Source organism: Lemur catta, chromosome 4 (assembly GCF_020740605.2).
Source record: "Lemur catta isolate mLemCat1 chromosome 4, mLemCat1.pri, whole genome shotgun sequence".
NCBI classification, from domain to species: Eukaryota; Metazoa; Chordata; class Mammalia; order Primates; family Lemuridae; genus Lemur; species Lemur catta.
In genome coordinates, this window is record NC_059131.1 from 5,325,852 (window position 1) to 5,346,099 (window position 20,248).

General features: G+C 36.3%; 1 protein-coding gene across 8 annotated transcripts in view; it reads right to left on the reverse strand.

Annotated features, from left to right (window-relative positions):
• The window catches only part of KIDINS220 (kinase D interacting substrate 220), a 105,957-nt gene that overhangs the window by 42,390 nt on the left and 43,319 nt on the right, over positions 1 to 20,248 (reverse strand). For all 8 annotated transcript variants that reach the window (XM_045549000.1, XM_045548999.1, XM_045548998.1 and 5 more), the window contains exons 14-22: positions 19,534 to 19,713; positions 18,591 to 18,756; positions 16,776 to 16,927; positions 16,298 to 16,587; positions 11,038 to 11,178; positions 10,065 to 10,308; positions 9,813 to 9,901; positions 8,205 to 8,349; positions 4,614 to 4,776 (exon numbers count right to left, since the gene is read on the reverse strand). In XM_045549000.1, coding sequence (XP_045404956.1) covers positions 4,614 to 4,776; positions 8,205 to 8,349; positions 9,813 to 9,901; positions 10,065 to 10,308; positions 11,038 to 11,178; positions 16,298 to 16,587; positions 16,776 to 16,927; positions 18,591 to 18,756; positions 19,534 to 19,713 — 1,570 coding nt within the window. The remainder of the gene's footprint in view (positions 1 to 4,613; positions 4,777 to 8,204; positions 8,350 to 9,812; positions 9,902 to 10,064; positions 10,309 to 11,037; positions 11,179 to 16,297; positions 16,588 to 16,775; positions 16,928 to 18,590; positions 18,757 to 19,533; positions 19,714 to 20,248) is intronic.

Genomic DNA, 20,248 nt, shown 5'->3' on the forward strand with positions numbered 1-20,248 from the left:
AAAATAAATGAATATCAATTATATACTGCTGCTTTTTGTCAGCTGTAAATAAAACTTTTTATTATTCAAATGACAAGCAATAGCATCAAAGAACTCAACCATGGTTAATTAGAAACAGAGTCATCTAAATTATTCTCATATATGCCAATATCTGGTTTTTCAATATGTTGATCAAACTGTCTTCCTATAGTTTTTCATTCCAAATCATCTAATTATATTTAATTATTTTAAATCAATTCCTTATGAATTCTCAAAGCCTACTTACTATATACTATCTTTCTCTCCTCTTTAGACTGGCTACAAAATATTTTTTGTAATAGTAGGTATATAAGACATACATGCTTATTTCACCAAAAAAAGAAAAAGAAAAAAAAGCATCTCAGACTTACCCTGAATCCCACCCATTCATGAACAGCAAGCCCACCAAGGGCCAAGGTCTAAACTAATGGGTTGCTTTAATGGCAAATGAAGTTATTAACATCACCTCTTTATACCTCCAGTAGATATTAAAAATATAAATTTTTGAAAATTTCCTATGAGATTCAAAATGCTGAAAATTATAATGAAAGTTTTAAAAGGTTAAGCAATTTTCTATCAGCAACAACAGTAGTTTTAGACTAAGAAGTTTTCTACCACCTAGAAAACAAAGATTTAGCCTGATACTGATAAAACTTAACTGGCTCATTGTTGGAGCCATCATATTTTGTCTTTCTCTAGTTGCTTCAAATATGTTTACATTTTACCTTCACTCAGAACATAAATTTGGCAACACTCATGTATTTAGTGGCAAATGATATGCCATATGTAATTTACACTCACATGGTTTAGAAAAACATGTGAGCATTTGTGTGTGTGTGTGGGGGGGAAACAGGTAGATGGAGACAGGTATATAAAATACCTGAGAGAGAGAATGAGTGCACAGGAGGCAATGTGAGTGCAAATGACAAAGCAAATGAAGATTAAAATGTTACCCACAGGTGAATGTGGATACAGGGTATATGGGTGTTCTTCATACTATTCTTACTCTTGTGCCTTTTTTGTAAGTTTGAAAGTATTTTCAAATAGAAAACAATTTTTTAAGTAAAAATATATAAGCTCCTCAAGGGCATCAGATGCTTTTGTATTAGTCCCTTCATTCACCCCGCCTCCCCAGCCAGCACCTGCAACACACGAAAGCATTAAGAACAACTATATAAGCTTTGGCTCCTAATAAAAACTCACACTAAATATATGTGAATGAAGAAAATGAACTAGTGTAGCCAAACAAAAACCAAGGGAAGCAATTAGACTTCTAACACCTACTCATCTTAGTTTCCTTAAGAAAAGAAGAGCCAAGATTTCATTATTATCCAAATAATGACATCCCCAGCATCTAGCAGCAGGGGCTGCAAACAGTAGATGCTTAATAAATTTTTGTTGGATAGAACTGAAATATAGATATTTTTGGAGGGCCTTTAAAACTTATTGTTTATTTTCACATCTCTCCTGCTTCTATCTCCTGTGTCTGGGGAGACAGACTCTCTTTCACTCTTACTACCCCCTTCATGGGACACGTAAAGCCACAAAGTCCTCAGCGTGGGAGATACCAATCAATGTTCCAATGACCCTGAGAGCCAGGATACTTCTGCACGTTACATTCAACTAAAGGAAGGTAAGGAGGCTCACCTGAGTGCTGTTCTGTACCAAAACCAAAGACTGACATGAACTATTCACTCTGTTTAAAAAAAAAAGAAATGAGGCCGGGCGCGGTGGCTCACGCCTGTAATCCTAGCACTCTGGGAGGCCAAGGCGAGTGGATGGCTCAAGGTCAGGAGTTCGAGACTAGCCTGAGCAAGAGTGAGACCCCGTCTCTACTAAAAATAGAAAGAAATTATCTGGCCAACTAAAATATATATATAAAAAAAAAAAAATTAGCCGGGCATGGTGGCACATGCCTGTAGTCCCAGCTACTCGGGAGGCTGAGGCAGGAGGATCGCTTAAGCCCAGGAGTTTGAGGTTGCTGTGAGCTAGGCTGATGCCACGGCACTCACTCTAGCCTGGGCAACAAAGCGACACTCTGTCTCAAAAAAAAAAAAAAGAAATGAAAGAAAAAGAAGGAAAACTGGAAAAGATGATAAGTAATAGTTTGTTTTAAACACGGAAAACTGATGTTTTCACAAAGGCAAAGAAAATTTGCAGAAAACTAATATAGCAATGTCTGCTACACAGATTAGTTATTAGAGTTAACAAGAAATAATTTATATTAAATGTCCTAAATATTAAATATGCTATTATAACTTATAATATTCTAAAAGAAAACGGAGAACACAAAAATTTCAAAACTTCAGACCCTTAATTTCACGATAAAATTTCATTTTCCTAAGTGTGTCTGGCAGTGATATAGCTTAAAGAAGTTTCAATACTGCAACGATGGCATGAGGGGCAGCTGAGCACACTTCAGAGCATGGGCTCTGGGGCCACAGTGCCTTGTTTCAAACGCTAACTCTACCACTTACTGGCTGTGAGACTTTCAGCAAGTGATCTGGGCTTACAGTTTTCTCATGTGCAAAATGAGAATAATAACACGGCCTACCTCAGAATTTTAAGACTAAACGAAGTTAAAATGTAAAGTGCTTAGAATAGTGACAGGCTCATAAGTAGTATATGGAGTCTGAGAAGCCTGGACTGAAGTATCAGTTCTGTGACTTAAGAGCTGTTATTTTGGCAAGTTACTTAAATTTTCTGAACTTCAATGTTCCTTCTTAATGGCATGGGACCATTCTAACTACCCCGCTGAACTTTATAAAGATTCAAGAATACATAAGGTAACTAGCAGAGTACCTGGTATTAAGCAAGGGAGGTTAGGAATGCTAAGCAACCTGTCCTCCTTAAATAGGGATTGCTGTGAGACAAACAAGTCTCCTATTACCAAGTTTTCACATTTCTTGAAACCAAGAAGTATATTCCTAGAGTAATATATTACTATTGGAACAATACCAATTCAGACAGAGTCTAAGAATGTAAAACAGTCTCAAAGGACTTCCACAATTTCTTAAGCCATCCCTCTATTTTATCTGAAATTTTTTCTAAACTCAAATCCAGTTCAATATTCCTAAATGAAGGCTTATCCTTTTTTTTTTGGCATATTTTTTTTTTTTTTTGAGACAGAGTGTCACTTTGTTGCCCGGGCTAGAGTGAGTGCCGTGGCATCAGCCTAGCTCACAGCAACCTCAGACTCCTGGGCTTAAGCGATCCTACTGCCTCAGCCTCCCTAGTAGCTGGGACTACAGGCATGAGCCACCATGCCCGGCTAATTTTTTTGTATATATATTTTTTTTTAGTTGGCCAGATAATTTCTTTCTATTTTTAGTAGAGACGGGGTCTCACTCTTGCTCAGGCTGGTCTCGAACTCCTGACCTCGAGCGATCCACCCGCCTCGGCCTCCCAGAGCTAGGATTACAGGCGTGAGCCACCGCGCCCGGCCTTTTGGCATATTTTTATTTATACACAAATAATAACAATCCCAAGGATAAATGAGAGTGTCAAAGAACTATGTTTATGTTAAATAGGGCTTTATGTATAAATATACCATGTGAAAAATAAATCCCATTATTTTGGTATGAATTATTACTAAGCAGTTAAAACTTTTAAAAACTTTTAAAAAGTTTTAACTGTTTAATTATTACTGTGCTCATCTAGCAAGCACTCATAATTATCCAGCACCTGTGTTATAATAGATGCAGATGTTTATTCAGGAAATAAAACTTAATATTTTACTACACAATCAAGAGAAAAACCAATCATGTGTCTCACAGTAAGATGATTTCTAAAACATCGAAGGCCAGATGCAATTCAACACCACTTCTCCACAGGCCTATCATACTTACGTATCACTGCATCTACTGGAACACCTACTGGATACAGCACACAGGGTTTAAACTACTGATTTAGCACAAAGAGCAAAACCTAGAGGAGCTCAAATCTGAAAACTAATACTACAATAACCCTCTACAGTTCTAAAACCAGTTATTTACTTAGACAACATTTAGTAAAATATGCACATAAAAAACAGGGATTGGAAAATTATGAAAACTATATGCTAACAATACTCTAAGAGAAGAAAAATTATTTAAAATCTTAAAAGTTTTAATATATAAACAACACACTAAATCCTTTGTTAGATTTAATATTTCATTGACATTGTTAAAACAGTAGTTTAAATGATACCCCATTTTATAAAATTATTTGTATGGTTCCCTTGTATTATCTTTTTTCTAAGAGATAGTTTATTTAGAATAACAATTGAAACCTTTGAAGTGTTACAAAACAATTGAAGTGTTTTGCAAAACAAAAGAATTATAACTGTGAATTTGACAAGAAACTGGTAACTTATAAAACTTTATATACCCAAAAAACAAAGAATATGTCCAAACACAGTTGTAAATTTTACATGATGGGATACATACCTGTGCTGATACAACTCCAATATTATAATGGAATTAATAAGAATGATCAGTTAAATCCAGAAGTGCACATTTTATACATATTTTATATTTAGTTTGCTTGATATGCATTAACTTTTTTTTTAACTCAAGATCAGATCAAGTTAAATACAAAGAGGTCAAACAAAGTACCTTTCATAGATGGTTTTTAATGTCATTAGATCTGGAACACCTTCAGTCTCTTCCAAATATAATATGAGCCATGAAGTCCGGTAAGGCCACTGCTCGGTAAGGTTGATCCAGCTAGCAAGCCTATCCCAGTTGAAACTAATCTGATTGGCTCTCAGTAACCGCCCTTTAAAAAAATACAAAAACATTTTAAAATTAAAAGATGTGTAATATATTAAGCAAAACATTTAGTATGTTCACAAATAATTTAACTTGAAAATTTTTTAATCTGCCATTTAATTTATACTACAAATTCAATCTAGTATTTATATGGCTTCTAGAATCCAAAGAGCTGTACCATAAAGCCTTTTAGGGCTTAAAAACAATTCTATTTAATTCTAAAGTAAATTTTTAAATTTGATTTGCCACTAGTGACATATACTTCTTTGGCCACATGGAGGCAGGCGTATAATCTGGCCGCCACCCACAACATCAATTCACCCATGATGGGCCCTGATCCTCTAAAGCTGCAGTTCCCAACCTCCGGGCTGCAGAGTTCTGCCGCACCCCCCATCGCCCTCCCCACCCCTTTCATGGAAAAATTATCTTCCTTGAAACTTAAGAAGGAGGGATGGGGGGCACAGTAGGAGGTAAGTGGCAGGCAGGGGTGAGGGAAGCTTCATCGCCTGAGCTCCACCTTCCTCCCTTCCCAATCCCCCACCCCACACCCCAGTCCACAGAAAAATTGTCTTCTATAAAACCAGTCCCTGGTGCCAAAAAGGTGCCACTGGTTTAAGGTCCATTGATAGGCTCTTAGCAGACTGTACTTTAGAGCTGCAGTCCCCAACCTTTTTGGCACCAGGGACCGGTTTCATGGAAGACAATTTTTCCACAGAACAGTGGTGGGGGATGGTTTGGGGATGATTCAAGTGCACTGCATTTATTGCGTAGTCAAACCTTTCTGCTAATGATAATCTGTATTTGTAGCCACTCCCCAGCGCTAGCATCACCGCCTCAGCTCCACCTCAGATTGTCAGGCATTAGATTCTCATCAGGAGAGCACAACCTAGATCCCTCGCAGTCTATGGTAGGGTTCGCGCTCCTTTGAGAATCTAATGCTGCCCTGATCTGACAGGAGGTGGAGCTTATGCGGTGATGTGAGCAATGGGGAGAGGCTGTAAATACAGATGAAGCTTCACAGGCTGGCCCGCTGCTCACCTCCTGCTCTGCGGCCTGGTTCCTAACAGTCCCTGGCCCGGGGGTTGGGGAATGCAGCCTCAAACATATCCAAACATGCTAGTCCTCTCTGGTTTTATTATGGGTAAATGAGCAATCCCATATGCGTTCATCTTTATGTACTAAGAGTGGCCTATGGAAGTAACCTACTAACTGAGCTATGATATTTCTCAAAATTATTTACACATTTTAAAACAACCCTGCCTCCTGCTGGGGTTTTCTGAGGACTCTAATTCAGTGTTCTACCGCTGCGCATGCTCACGCGTAGGCAGCTGCAATCCTCCGACTTTCAGTGCAGATGCTCTGTTTTACTGCATCATCAGTTTCACCCTGATTTGGTAGGGATTCTGAACTGCTGGAACTGTTGCTTTTTAATTTTAAAGAACTGTCAGTTTTACTTCATCATTATCAATTTAGTTTGTATCTAGACTAAGACATCTATTTGTTTTGGTTCAAATGTGAGTTATTCCTTTCCCTACTACTAATAGATATAAATACGCAATCCCCACTCCAATTCTTCCCATATCCCCAGACTCTCATTCCCTCAGCAAATCTGCTCACACATGGAAACTACATTTTCATCACTGGATTGTTTTCCCTGGAAGGTGGGATCTGGTCTACTAGATCAGTGACAGGGTCTTCACCTTCCACCCAAGCTAGCTACTGTCACAAGCATCTGAAAGCTACAGAAACTCACAAGAGTCACAATCAATGATCCACTAGTGCCGGGGATAAAACACTCAACAATATAGATATGGTCCCAGCCTTCACGAAGCTCATGCTCAGTGGAGCAGACAAATAAATCAAACAAAAAAGTATGAAATGAATTAATAAAAAATTGTGACGTGAAGGGAGGAGTTCTACTCTCAGTAGAGTGTAAACAAGTTAACACAGAACTGATGTTTAAAAACCCAGGCAACGAAAAGCAAAGCATTACAATAGGCTTACAACACTGCCAATCTACTTCCTCCAGAACTTTTAAACTGAAAAAACTGATGAAAAAACCTTTTAGAACTGAATTGGAGACCTAGGGTACAACAATATATGCACCAGGTTTCTGTGTTACAAAACCTAATGGACAGGTCAGTCCTTGAGGGTCTTATTTGACCCCATTAGCAGCATTTGACAATGTGTTGGTCACTCTCCTCCTTGAAAGACTTCTATGCTTTGGCTTCCAGAATGCCACAATTAAGTGGAAGTCATTGGTGACCTTGAAAAAGCAATTTTGCTGTGGGACTGAGAGCAAGAGAGTACTGGAAGAGCTGAGAGGGAATAGAGGGAGAGGAGTATGAGACACAGGGACACAGAGTTCTTTCCAGGAGCTTTGCTGAGAAGTGGACAGTGGCTAGAGGCAGAGGTAGAGTCAAAAGGTTTTCTAGGGAAGGGAGAAGCAATCTATTCACGTGCTGATGGGAGTAATTTTCGAGTGACAGGGAGTGCTAGCTCCTTTCCACAGTCTTGTTTCTCGGCACACATCATTATGCAACACAACATCTTTCTGTCTTCCCAGTTAGGGCAAGGACTTTACCTAGTTCACTGCCTATCTCCACAATGCCCAGATCAGTACCTGGCATGAGGCAGACACCCGCCAAACATTTGTTAAATGAGTATGTATACATTGATGACGTGGTAAACCATTTCCATCGCAGAAACATAGCAAGTAAGTATAGTGAGGCTTGAGACCTCATTTAAAAGGATTTAATTACCACAATTATTGTAAATACATTAGCTACAACCTCACATGGAATATTATTCATACCATAAACCCTAACATTAATATAAAACACTATTCTAGTGTATCATAACAGAGTTAACACTAGTACATATTACAAAGTACCAATCAATATCATACAGAGACATAAATTTTACAAACTAAATTACAAGTATTTATGACTGCCCCAAAGCTAATTAGCAAGTAAGAATTAACAAGGTAGAGATCAGAATTCCATGCAAGGAATTCAGTCATAGGGCAATAATCCTCAATATTATTGTCAATATTTTTACTTAAAGTATCATGTGAAAATTAAAACAGAATAACAGCATATAAAATCTGAATTTCAACATTTTAAATTATAAGTTAATTATACTCAGTTATATAAATTGGCATGAAATTATCTTTACACAAAGAGAAAAATTACACTCAAAATGAAGTAAAAGATTTTTTAAATCATCAAGTTTTAAAATAACAGTGTACAACTGACGGTTGATTTTCACTGTTAAAATTAATACTGACTTCATTAGATACACTTAATACAAATAAAGCTGGTATTCAGCGATGTAAACATATAACCACAATAGATCCCTTTGTCTTTGAAATTAAATTGCTTTGTTAATATTATAGCTTATTATCTACCATAGGCAATAAGAAACAAAAGTCACCTGTCACAGAAACAATATTAAGTAATCTTCTCATGGTCTGAGGACTGATGTCACTGAACCAGTCCTCGGTAACCAGCAGTTTTGTAAGATCAAAGGACATCTGCCGAGTGATCGTCCGCTGCATCTGCCTTCTGCGGTAAGTATCCTGAAACAGCGCGTCATCAGTGAGAATGAACCTGGACTTCAAGTCTGAGAACTGAAGTCTTTCTGAGAAGTTAATAGATACTTATGACAACAACAAAAAATTTAAAATTTTAGTCAAAGAGAAATATTTATAGAGTAGTGATTATTATCCCTGAGGCTGAACTTTTATAGAGCAGTTATAAAGTGATATTAGCAGCAACTGTATCAAAAGCTATGATTTGGCTTCAGATGTATTTTGATTTATAGTTGTATAGTTAAAGAAAGCTCAATGCCTTTAAGATCATAAGCAAAATTGTGTAAAGAGAATTATATTCAAACTCTATGGGGGCTCGGTATTTATAGAAACACTTAAGTAATACAGCAAATAAGCCCTTGTCTGGTTTTAAGGACTCAGCATTTTGATTTTTAGGTTATTTTAAAGTGTGTGATGCTCATGTCAAAGGAACAGCTGCTCTAACTATCCTCACATCTCCATAAGAATTAAAGCACTCCACTGGTGAGGCGGGCTAAGGAATTCTGTCTCCCAAGAGGACGGACAGGCACACCAAAGGTGTGTCCTTGTCTAAGGTCATGATGTAACCATGGGGTGCCCAGAGTCCAGACTACCAGGAGAGAAGTTCAAAATAATAAGTCACTTCTCTGAATTTAGTGCTATTAATTCTCATTCATCACAACAACTTTGCATCCATACCTATAAAGGGTAGAAGCATAAAATCAAAATATTCATGAAGACTTTTTTTTAGAGCAAAATGTCCAAATTTAATGGTAGCCAATCAGAAAAAAACACAACGCTAATGGCAGCCCAACTTAGCCATCCCTAAGTGGAACTATTACCACAACTCTCCTGCAAGTGGATGTCTTCCTGTCATTTGTATATAGACACATACAAGAACATGGCCATACAGACAAGATGGGAGAGGACAGGGACAACTAAAGTGCTGGAGGAGAAACCCAAAGTAGCCGGGAGGGGTATAAAAATCTCTGTGTGGCTATAGACAAAAGAGTACACATACCACAAACATTAGGGAAGGAGCAAGGCCAGTAGGAAGACAGAGCCAGGAGTTGGCTCACACTACAAACCTTTCTCCCCTACAGCTATGGCAGCAACAGTAATAATCTCAACCTGACCAGGAATGAACACAGTGGTTCCCAACCCTGGATGAAAGCATCTGGCAAGCTTTAAAATCTCACTCTCAAGAGATTTCCATTCAATTGGCCTGGGGTCTGGAGCAGCACTTAGGCTGAGAGTAGGCTGAGAGAGGACAGGGACTCCTATGTAGTGTACAGTCATTAGGGCTCTAGATGCAGACAGAAACAGCTGACGCTGAAAAGAAATTCAACGGTAACACTTTTTTGAAGAGCTTAATGCAATATTTACAAAAGATTATCCAAGTGGCATCACCTTAATTTTATTTGCATTCAAATAAACAGCAATAACATAGCTCAAAACCAATGGCATCTTACCCGTCTATTGAGGGCTGTCTTGCTACCAAGTTTTGTCATCTCCCCAAGGCTGTTTTGTGAAACTCTTCTGTCACCATCTTCCTGTATTCCTTAAAGAATTTATCGACAGCATTTTTTACTGTAAAATTCTGTTGTACATCATATTTAAAGAGATATGAACTATTAATAATATTTTTTAGGTAAAAGGAGAATCACCATAAAAAACTGAAAAACTATTTCAAACTCAAAGTACTTTAGGAGCTTGATCTTTACCTGCAGTATCTGAGCATGGAATGTCCCCATTTGTTGTTGAAGTCACAAGAAATTTTCTTGCATTGCTTAGTCCACGACTATTAAGGAAAACAGGCAAATGAACTATATTGCGCATATAGTCATGTCCATTTATATTTGAATCACGAAGCACACTATTGAGGTTCTGGTTAATTGCCTTTATGATAATATGTGGATCACTTGCAAAAATGGCAATGAATGGGCCTTTCGAAAACAGAACTCGGACCTGTGGTAGAAGAAATGTATACTTGTGACATAAATTTTAAATTATCTGAAACACTAAGTCAACTCTTCAAAATATGTGCTGCCTTTTGGTGACTGTATTTTTTTAAAAATAGTATTTCTTTTTCATCAGAATTTATACTACAAGAAAGCAAATTTTATTGACAGCTGCATCTGGGTTTGCCACCATCTGACAGTGATTAAACCTGAAAAGAAAACAATTAATACTGTCCTACTCTGAGACGATTACAGTCTGCATAAGAGGTAAGATCAACACGTGGGAAACACACATATGGTACCGGACACACTGGTCTCTGCCCACCCTTAAGCCACTGCTGCTAATAACATAACCTTACAGAGCGCTGCAGACATACCCTACTTTAACAAAAAACTCTGCAAATTCTGTGGGTTCCCTAAATTATCTCAGATTCTAATCGTAACTATCTGCAAGGAAAAGCTGGAGCCATGCTATGGACTTAGGAGATGCTCTATTTATTTTTGCCAACACTGCCATTAAGCTAAAATTATTTAAATCTCTTTGTGATGAAACATTTATTTTTGCTATGTTTCTGTATAAAGAATGGCTGTTTTTACAAAAGAAAAATCACAAGAGAAACAAGTACTAATCAGATAAAACCACAGTTTCCATTCCATTTGAGATATTTCCTGAAGTCACACATCCTCTCGGCTGTCACACGTAACAATGATAGGTTTTGAGATGGTTCAAACGTACAGTGTCCAGCATCTGAAGGACTTTGTCCTGCTCACAGGCATCTAATCCATCAATGATAACCACCAGCCTGGTCTGATTCTGAGTGAAGCTGTCAATGGTTTTTGCCATCCTAGCCATCAATTCCACTTCACACTTAAGAACCTGCACAAAGTATAGAAAGCATTTAAAGATAGGAGAAAGTTAAACGTTAAACACATTTCTTATCACAGCACAATTCACAATCACAAAGATATAGAATCAACCCTAAGCGCCCATCAACAGATGAGTGGATAAAGAAAAAACAAATACACACACACACACACACACACACACACATAGCACAGAGTACTACTCAGCCATAAGAAGGAATGAAATAATGTCTTTTGCAGCAACTTCTATAGAACTGAAGACCATTATCCTAAGTGAAGTATCTCAGGAATGGAAAAACAAATACCACATGTTCTCAGGAACAAAAGAAATTCAGTCCTTGCTGCCAGCTGTAGTTCTACTTGAAACTGTAGTGAGTACATCACAATTTACAAAGTGACTACACGTAAAGTATTGCACTTCACCCTGAGAACAACACTATAAGGTAGACACTGTCATGTCCATTGTCATATCATGCCTGTTTTAAAAAGTACAAACTGGGTCCAGTGACTTACTTGCCAAAACCACATATTCTGAATGTCAAAAGCCTCAGATTTGAATACAAGTCCAAACGACGGAAGACAACACTGTCACTGGCTCCCTATGGCATCTGACCTTCATCAAAGGAATGGACTGCAGAATTCTACAAAGTTCCTTCTAGTTTGAAAAGTATGGTCCTATTTTATACATTTTGGTGGTTCAATCCACTATTTTTAAAAACTGATCTGCTTACTTCACTGGGCTGGAGAACTTATATTATAAGGTAGCAATTGTCACCTGTGGAATAATCTGCTAACTCCTTTTTTTATAAAAATATGCTATTGTTATAATTTTTCTTACTCTAAATTTGTATTTTCACAGAAAAAATCTAGAATAAAATTTAAAATAAATGCAAGGACTTGTGTTTTCTGGTTCCACATACATGTAAGTATCTTGCAAGTGGCCACTCCCGATTATGTATGCTTATGTATATATCATGTACATATCCTATTACACATGCTTATACATGTAAGTGAATTTAATGACAACAATGATACAAGGAATGGGAGGAAGGAATTAGGATTACTTTGTTATTATAAAATACACCTGGCCCTGTCCCACAGGGCTCTGCCTCTTGCCCTTATCCCTTCTGGTTATATGAAGGAAATGGGAAAAGGGAAATGGGAGAGGGGAATTGAGGCAGTTGACTTGTTTTATTATTATTTTTTTTAATTTGTTTTTTCTCCAAGTCTGCCAATCTCTGACATTAGAACAACAGGCAGTATGAGATAATTGTGCCTGATCATGTTGTGATTCTCTCTTAGTGGAATGGGATGTTCTGTCCCCACAAGAAGGATTATACTTTATAGACTTGTCTTGTTTAGGTTCTGTAATTGCCCAGTGTATTGAAACACATACTAAATTCCATGTATTTCTGTTACAAATCTTCTGGGAGAAAATGTGAAACATTAAAAGGTATTAATATCCAAAATAAATAAATAAATAAATAAAATACACTACCCATGAAGTGGTATAGTATTATTTGAAAGTGGGCTTGGATTAGTTGTAGATGTATACTGCAAACTCCAGGGCAAACACTAAAAAACGCTAAAAAAGAAAAAAAAAAAAAAAGAAGTATACCTGATATGCTAAGAAGGGTGAGAAAATGGAATCATATAAAATGCTCAACTGAAACCACAAATGTCAGGGGGAAAAAAGTGAAAGACAAAAATAAGAACAAAGAACAAGGGCAACAAATAGAAAACAGTAACAAAGATGGTAGATACTAATCTAATGTATGCCAATAATCACTTTAAATGGCAATGTTGTAAAGACAACAATTAAAAGACAGAGATTATCAGAGTTGATCAAAAAACAAGACCCAAGTGTACCTTACCTACAAGAAATCCACCTTAAATAAAAAGACACATGTAGATTAAAAGTAAATGGATAAAGATATACCATGCTAAGAGAATGGGAATAGCTGTATTAATTTCTGACCGGAGACTTCAAAGCAAGGGAAGTTACTGGAATTAAAGAGGGGCATTAGATAATGATAAAGGAGTAAAATCTTCAAGAAGACACAATAATCCTTAACATTTATATACCTAAGAACACAGAATCAAAACACATAAAGCAAAAGCTGATAGAACCGCAAAGAGAAATAGATCAATTCACTATCACAGTTGGAGACTTCAACACCACTCAGAGGTGGACAGATTCAGCTGGAGAAAATCTGTAAGGATATAGTTGAACTCAACAATATCATCAATCAACTGGATATAACTGATAGCTACGGGTACTTCATCCAATAACAGCAGAATATACATTCTTCTCAAACTCACATAAAGCATTCACCAAGACAGATGACATTCTTGGCCACAAAATACACTGTAACAAATTTAAAGGAATACAAATCATACAATGTTTTCTCTCAGTGGAATTAAACTAGAAATCAAAATCAGAAAGATAACTGGAAAACCTCAGAATATGTAGAGGTTAAACACCACACTTCTAAATAACACATAGGTCAAAGAAGAAATCTTGAGAAATTTTAATGTTTTGAACTAAATAAAAATGAAAACATAACTTATAAAAATTTGTGGGATGCAGCAAAACAAGTGCCTAGAAGACAATGTATAACACTAAATGCATGTATTAGAAAAGAAGATAGACTGGACGCAGTGGCTCACGCCTGTAATCCTAGCACTCTGGGAGCCGGAGGCAGGAGGATCACTTGAGGTCAGAGGTCGAGACCAGCCTGAGCAAGAGCGAGACCCCTTCTCTACTAAAAATAGAAATATTAGCCAGGTGTGGTGGTATGTGCCTGTACTCCTAGCTACTTGGGAGCCTGAGGCAGGAGGATCGATCGCTTGAGCCCGGGAGTTGGAGGTTGCTGTGAGCTAGGCTGATGCCACGACACTCTACTCAGGGCAATGGAGTGAGACTCTGTCTCAAAAAAAAAAAAAAGAAAAAGAAAAAGAAAAGAAAATCCAAAAGCATCAACAACAAAAAACTCCTGGAACTAATAAGCAATTATAGTAAGGCTGCAGGATACAAGGTTAATAATATACAAGTCACTTTCCTATACACCAGCAATGAACAAGTAGAATTTGAAATTTAAAACATAATACTATTTACATTAGCATACCAAAAATGAAATACTTGGGTATAAATCTAACAAAATATGTATCAGATCTATATGAGAAAAACTATAAAACTCTTTTGAAAAAATTCAAAGAGGAACTAAATAAATGGGGAGATATTCCATGTTTACAGATAAGAAGACTCAATATTATCAAGATGCCAATTCATCTCAACTTGACCTATAGATTCAATGCAATCCTAATCAAAATCCCAGCAATTTATCAACCAACTGATTCAATAGTTTTATTTGTTTGGCAAATGACCCAGAATTGCCAACACAATATTGAAGAAGAACAAAGGTGGAGGACTGATACTACCCAACCTCAAGACTTACAATAAAGCTAGAGTAATCAAGACAGTGTAGTATTGGCAAAAGAATAGACAAATAGATTAATGAACAGAACAGAGAACCTAGAAACAGACCCACACAAATATAGTCAAATGATCTTTGACAAAGGAGTAAAGGCAAAACAATGGAGAAAATATAGTCTTTTTGACAAATGGTGCTGGAACAGCTGGACATCTACATGCAAAAAAAAAAAAAATCTAGACACAAACCTTACACACCTCACAAAAATTAACTCAAAATGGATCACAGACCTAAATGTGAAATGCAAAAGTATAAAACACCTAGAAGATAATAGAGGAGAAAATCTAGATGACTTTGGTTTGTTGTATTTTTTAGATACAACACTAAAGGCACAATCCATGAGAGAAAGAATTGATAAGCTAGATTTCATTAAACATTTCTGCTCTGCAAAGACACTGTCAAGAGAATGAAAAGGTGACTCAAAGAATAGGAGAAAATATTTGCAAAAGGCATAATTGATAAAGGACTCTTATTCAAAATATACAAAGAACTTTTAAAACTCAACAATAAGAAAACAACCTGATTAAAAAATGGGCCAAAGATCTCAATGGACAATTCAGCAAAGAAGATACACAGATGGCAAAGAACCCATCTCTTCTTTATCCCTGAAAAGATGTTCCACAACATGTGTCATCAGGAAAAAGCAAATTCAAACAATAAGATATCAATGCACACCTATTAGAATGGCCCTAATCCAAAACACCCAGTAACACCAAATGCTAGCAAGGATGTGGAGCAACAGGAACCCTCATTCATTGCTGGTGGGAATGCAAAATGAGACAGCCACTTTGGAAGACAGTTTGGTGGTTTCTAACAAAACTAAACATACTCTTAACATATAATACAGCAATTTCACTCCTTGTTATTTAACCAAAGGAGTTAAAAATTTAAGTCCACACAAAAACGTGCACATATAAGTCTACAGCGGCTTTATTCATAACTGCCAAAACTTCGAAGCAACAGAGAAGTCCTTTGTTAAGTCAATGGATAAATGAACTGCAGTGCATCTAGACAATGGAACATTATCCAGTGCTAAAAAGAAATGAGCTATTAAAGCCATAAAAAGACACAGAAGGAACTCAAATGCTTATTATGTTATGCAAAAGAAGCCAATCTGAAAAGGGTATGTACTGTATGATTCCAACCATATGACATTCTGGAAAAGGTAAAATTACAGAGATAATAAAAAAAAATCAGTGCTTGCCAAGGGTTGGGGGAGGAGGGATGAACAGGCAGAGCACAGAGGATTTTAGGACAGTGAAACTACTCTGTATGATACTATAATGGTGGATACGTGTCATTATACATTTGTCCAAACACCCAGAATGTGTAACACTAAGACTGAACCCTAAGGTACTATGAGCTTTGGGTGATTATAATGTGTAGGTTTATCAACTGTAATAAATATACAGCTCTGGTGGGTGCTGTTGATGATGGGGGATGCTGTGCATGGATGGGGGCAGAGGGTATATGGGATATCTCTTTTAAATAATAGTTTTGAATGAATTAACATAATAACTAAACTAAAATAAATCCAACACGTTTAACATTTAGAGAGTATATGCCCTAAAACCCAAACAGGCATGGCAGTGGTGGCATGTTCACATTAATTTTTTCTGATAACCAATGAGTGCTTACTTTCATGAATCCTTCGCTTTTCAATTTGTGTAGTTTGGAGGCAGCATTATGGAGGCGTTTTCTTTGAGAATTCAGGAGAGAGTCCAGCACTTGCCACCATGTACGACAGTTCAACACAAATGCCAACCCCACGATAGATGCGATTGATATGAGGACAGCATTCACTGTCAGATGTTTTGGGTCAACTCTGAATATAGTCAGAAGAGTAATTCCAGCAATAACGCAGCCAACGATAAAAAGGAAGATGACAAAAGATGGGAGGCAACATGTCTTTTTCCATTTCTTTTTACCTATAATACAACAAATGGTTTTAACAACTGTTAACATATCAAATATCTAGAAAATCCTAGTCATTACAGGCATGGCATCTGATGAGTCTGATGTTCAAGCTGTGTTTTCATGAAAATAAACTAAACATTCATCCCTCCCTCAACCCTTAGACATGACACCCAAAGAAGAAAAAGGAAGGAACTTCTACCCTGAGTATCTTCAGTCTTGAATACTCGAAAAAGCCTGGTTGCCAAAAAGCCAAACTCTCTTTCACACGCATCCGAGAGGGTCGCAATCATTTCAGCCAGCGAAGTCTCTCCACCTACACTGGACAGCCTATTATAATCTGTAAACAAAAACCTTGTGGAAAAGAACAAATAAAACATTACTCAGGTAGCAAGTAATAAACAACTTTAATATATCTGTATCATTTACCCTATATTTTCTTTATGTCTCTTTCAAAATGTTTTTAAAGTTTCAAGGAGGGAAAAGAAATTGTAATTAGGTAGCTTCTACTTATAACATCTTATATACTTTTCTTAGGAAAAAACAATAGAAAAAGATAAATGCAGCAGAGTTATATGAAGTAATTCTAACAAGGCAGAAGGGAAAAAAGGTATGACAGAGCTTAGACTAGGAATATCAGATGCCAACAGATTTCACAATATGATGATTAAAAGGTGATGGCCATGTCGGGATGTGACCACAAAAAGCTTAAGTTTTCTAACGGAGATTATAACCTTGAGAAAATATTAATTACAGTCATTAAAGAATTATAAGCCCAGTAATGCCATTTAAAAACTCAAGTTTTAGAATGTCTTATTTTATTTATAGCTTCAACATCTACCAGAGATTTAGAAATAGCTGTAAGATGTTCTTTTCACAGTTGTTCTTCAAAATAACTGTATTTTTGGATTTTTAGTGTCTGAATCATTATTATTTCTGCATGAGTTTCTTTTTTCCCTTTCATCTCTAAATTAAACTCTCATCTCAACCCAGCAGATCAGCATTGCTTTCAAAATACAATCTAGTATTACGCTGTACTATACTGTGTAGTCTTGATTGATGCTATTTTAGTTGTTCTAACTTTTAAAGACATTATCTCATTAATTTTGAGAGTTTTTATTTTCTATAAAAATATTTACCCCAATTATTTTATTCTACTCAACATGTTTTCCTTTTAACTTTTTCATTTTTAAATCCTTTTCTTAATAATTAATCCCATACGCTAATTACTTATAAGCTTTCCCCTTTATTTTTCTCTCATATTCAGTTTTCATATGTTATCTGGTTTGGCCTATTTATTTTCATCTTAAATTACACGTTTTATTTTATTATAATTTTAAAATTCTTCATCTTTTAATGCATTTTTAATTTTTTTGCCACCTGTCTATCAAATTTCTTCTGCTTTTAATTTTCTTTTTTTTTTCTTTCACTTTCATCTGGAGCCCTCCACCTTTCCCTCACCCCTTAAGTGTTTATCATCTTTTCTGCTTTCTCATAAATTTCCTATTAAATATGAATAATTTTAGATACATAAATATATTTCCAGAGGTGAGGAAAGAGCAGCTCAGAGAAGCAAGCTGAGGTTACTGAGGCTATACGCTCGGATAAGGAGGGGCCAGGCCTCCAACCTAGAGCTCTTGAAGGACGTAGGCTGGCGGCAGGACCCCATCCTTGATCCAGTCCTCTATTTAGAGTGTGTTCCAAATGACAGTAACAGGTGACATAAGGGGAAAACAGGATTTATGTTCAAATAAAATTTGGCAAATAAAAATTAAACAGGTTTCTTTATGGAAAAGTAACTCTGATCCTTTAATATACAAGAGGAAGATATACAGTATTTCCCAATGCATTTGACCAGCACATATTTTTATTTTCACTTTTTTCATAAAAAAGTTCCAGGTACCAATGTGTTTTGCAACATACATTGAGAAATGATGCATAATTATAAACTTTTAAAGTGAAAAACCTTTTTTGCTGAATCTTATTAAGGTTGCTTCTGTCAAAGGGACCAACTCACCTCACAGGTAAAGCTTTAGTAGTTTGCTCTGGCAATTCAGGCGGATTCACAAACATCAATTTAAGGAGGAGTTCCAGATAGCCAATATGTCTTGCCAACCTAGTGCTGAGGACCCAGGCCCAATTCCAACTGTCTCCTTCCCGTCGTCCACCAAAGTAAATGACAACTGAAATGCACGGTTGTAAAAAATTATCCAAAACAGTCATTAGCCAAGTAGCTTCTTTTCTCCACATAGTAAAATAGCAAGTAATGACAGCTAAGCAGACATAACTTTTTGTGGTCCCCATACTATTTCCTAACTACTTCTCAAAATATTCAATTAACCTTCCCTAAGATACAGAAGGTATGTGAAAAATGGAAAGTAAACTGATTCAAATATGACCTAAGAAACATAATCAGAAATATAATGCCTTAAACAGAAACATATCTGTAGTTTACATACAAATGCAAATGACTGGGTTTATCATTATTTGTAACTGGTGAAGTTACCAGTTCCTCTAACAGTAAATCTATTTCCTTTCTTGCAACTGAAGATACCCCCAAGAACAGGGATTATATATTTTTTTTACTTTGCTTTTAGATAAAATAAACATTTTAGTCATAGTCAAAATGCTCAAGAGCATGTCAGTGATGGCTGTGGAGCCTTCTTTTCAGAAAAGATTTAAATATAAATCATTAATTAACATATAAAAAGGTAAGTATAAAAAAATTAGAGTCCTGCTTCAATATTAACCAGTAGTATACTCATTTATATGCTACTCTAGCCCAGTCGTGACAATGTTCCTCTAGGCCAATTTATAAAATAGCAAAAAGATCAATTTTCTCACCCATTTATAAAAATCACATATAGGTTTTAAGAGACAGATATAAATAATGCTTTAGTAAAACAATGAGTCTTGACATTTTTTCCATTTTTTAAAAAAGCCAAAAAGCAAAGACTTACTAAAGAATATATATAAGAGAGCCAAGAAGCTCAATGACACTGCTATTCCAAGATTTGGGTCGACTGCAAAAGCAAACAATAAACCAAGCCCTCCACAAAACATCAGGGTAAGAAATACTATGAGCCATGAAAACTGAAAAAGAGGTTCAATCTGTTGTCCTGCAAAAGTCTTCATTTCATCTGAAAAAGAAATATGAAAAACCTTATTCCTACTTTATTTAAGAAATGTAACTTTTAAGTCAATTTGCAATGTTCACATTTTCAATAGAAACATTTATTGGGCACTTACTAGGTCCCTAGATAGAACATTGCTACTTACCATTTTAACCAACATTCTTTTGCCAAATATTAATATAAACATCTCGCTCCCCAGGGGCACAGCTACCATTCTCCTGTTTCACGTTGAGGATGTATAAAATCTCTTTTCATATTCTCCCATTTGTCAAGATTTTGTTGGTATTTAGTTTTCGTGGTTTGTATTAGACAAGGTATTGTTCCATATGCAAAAATGAAAATAAAACTCTGTGTCTTCAAACTACATATCTCCACCATTCCTCTGTTCCTCACCTTTTCTCCCTCCAATCACATTCAAGAATACTGTTCTTAAAGGTGTGTGTTGAGTTCAAATGAGCCCAACTCATCAAGTCATTCTTCATATAAAACTTGGGGAAATTTTTACACGCAATACTGAAAACTGTCCTTAAAAGATGAGTAA